The 2195-nt window shown below is 61.9% G+C and overlaps 1 protein-coding gene across 1 annotated transcript; it reads left to right on the top strand.

Moving 5' to 3' along the window:
- Positions 1–464: 464 nt before the first annotated feature.
- On the top strand, positions 465–1873 carry LOC127751820 (uncharacterized). The gene is made up of 2 exons (XM_052275929.1): positions 465–1002; positions 1446–1873. Exons 1-2 carry the CDS (start codon positions 582–584, stop codon positions 1856–1858), a joined length of 834 nt encoding a protein of 277 aa, XP_052131889.1. The 5' UTR covers positions 465–581; the 3' UTR covers positions 1859–1873.
- Positions 1874–2195: the final 322 nt, after the last annotated feature.

Here is a 2195-nt window from a genome sequence, read left to right as displayed (position 1 = left end):
ATGTGTCAGGGAAGTCGGGTAAATGTCAAGTAATTGAACGCTATGTCATAGGGAAAAACGCCCGGCAGCGTTATTTGGGGCACTCAGCGAGGTGTTCGCAAAAGCCCCTCCTTGTTTATTGCGTTCTGACTGCTAATCTTGTTGTGAGGAAAACTCGGGTAAATGTCAGGGTAAAATCAGGGTCAGGGTAATGTCTGGGAGTTTCACTTTCCTATTTTTGTAGCAACCCTGAAAAAGATTTTCGTGCACAGATAGACATTCCTATACCAGGTGGCTGATTCACGCCGCGCACTTTCATAGTGATACTGTACCGCATGCACTCGTGCGGGCGGGTTTGCCTATGCACGCTGGCCACGGCTCCTTATGACCCCGTGCGAGTAGGCAACCCGCCCGCACTCGTGCATGCGGTACAGTATCACCATGAAAGTGCGCGGCGTGAATCAGCCACCTGGTATAAACATAAACGGAAACAGTTGTGTATTGTGTATTGTTGTGTTCCAGCGTGGCCGTGCCCCACGCACGGCGAGCCCAACGTCGAGGAGCTGTGCAGCGACGTGCACTCGGACAACCCGCTGCACTCCATGTTCCGCAAGGAGCCCAAGGCGGGCCCCGTGCGCTGCCCGTTCGCGCGCCCGCCCTACACCTTCTCGTACAACAAGGGCACGGGCGAGTGCGTGTCGCCCGTGTCGCGCGTGGACGCGTGCATGGACAGCTCGCGGCTGCTGATCCGCAACGCGGCCTGCGCCGACGTGCTGGGCACGCAGGACCTGGTGGAGGAGCTCGAGTGCCTGGCCACCTGGCGCGACGGGCCCTACCACTACATGGTGGGCAAGCTGAGCCGGCCCGAGCTGGGCGCGCACCAGTCGGACGAGGACCGCTACCGCTGCTTCGTCTACGAGGACGTGTCCAACACCACCACCCAGGTCGCCATCTCACCGGACGCCACCTGCGTCGGCATCCCCTCCCCCTCCGAGGGCTCCAAGGTCATGAAGCTGACGCGAGGTGAGTGAGTGCGGCCTCGAGTGGGAGTAAAGCATACATTTACCTGTCGGCTTATTCGCCCCGTGCAAGTGTTTACCTTGGCAGTTTGGGCACTTTGCAAGTGTTGAACTCGTCTGATGAACACTCTCTTATTCGCACTCTGATCGGAAAGTGTTCAATATAGGGCGGTTAAATAGGTGCTATTAAACAGTATTAAACTTGCGCACGAGCCAGAGTGCAAAAAGTATGGATTCTCTCAGGCTGATGGCCGAGGCCGAGAGGGGCTACCCCCACACACAGCCCTCCTCACCTGTCGCCCGGCAGCGGCCTGATCGTAGGCCGCCTCGGCCTCGGCGATCGGCCTGAGAGGTCACACTTTTTGCACTGTGGCACGTTCAAATGTTGAACAGTAGAACATGTGTTGGTTTCCGCTCTAATGATGTCTGCCTTCCTCCCCCTCCCAGCCGACCTGTCGCACACGCGCTGCAAGTTCCCCGCCTGGGTGACGCAGCACCGGCACTGGTTCAGCCTGGACCACGCGCGCCAGTACAACTTCAGCCACACCAACGCGTCCTTCCGCCACGAGGTGCGCGAGGACCCCAACCTGTCGTCGCTCATGCCCTCCATGGCGCTGACGGGACACCTGTCCGGCCACAACGCGCCGCCCTCGTACAGCACGGGCGCGCTGGCGGCGGGGCTGCAGGGCGACCGGCACAAGCGCAACGAGCTGCTGGGCGTGTGCCACTCGCTGGAGGAGGCGGGCCCGCCGCCGCCGCCGCAGGGCGCCGCCCCCAACGGCACCGCCCCCGGCAGCTCCGCCCCCGACCGCGACCGCAAGCAGGTCAAGATGGTCGTGCACGTCACATCGGGATGGTGAGTCTCGCTTGCGCAGCAGTGCATGCCCCGCAATGAACGATCCTCGCAACACGTGCTCGTGCTCGTGCTCGTGCCCGTGCCCGTGCTCGTGCTCTTGCCCGTGCTCTTGCCCGTGCTCTTGCCCGTGCTCTTGCCCGTGCTCGTGCTCGTGCTCGTGCTCGTTCTCGTGCTCGTTCTCGTGCTCTTGCTCGTGATCGTGCCCGTGCCCGTGCCCGTGCCCGTGCCCGTGCCCGTGCTCGTGCTCGTGCTCGTGCTCGTGCTCGTGCTCGTGCTCGTGCCCGTGCTCGTGCTCTTGCTCGTGCTCTTGCTCGTGCTCGTGCTCGTGCTCGTGCTCGTGC

Source organism: Frankliniella occidentalis, unplaced genomic scaffold (assembly GCF_000697945.3).
Source record: "Frankliniella occidentalis isolate FOCC.00 unplaced genomic scaffold, Focc_3.1 Scaffold1194, whole genome shotgun sequence".
Lineage (NCBI taxonomy): Eukaryota > Metazoa > Arthropoda > Insecta > Thysanoptera > Thripidae > Frankliniella > Frankliniella occidentalis.
Note: the sequence above shows the minus strand (reverse complement) of the source record. Positions and strands in the feature narration are given on the sequence as shown.

What these genes read in the sequence shown, in the direction of transcription:
- LOC127751820 (XM_052275929.1), top strand. Translation starts at nt 582, where the DNA reads ATGTTCCGCAAGGAGCCCAAGGCGGGCCCCGTGCGCTGCCCGTTCGCG. An exon ending in GGTCATGAAGCTGACGCGAG is followed by an intron (nt 1,003 to 1,445) that starts GTGAGTGAGTGC and finishes TCCCCCTCCCAG; the next exon opens with CCGACCTGTCGCACACGCGC.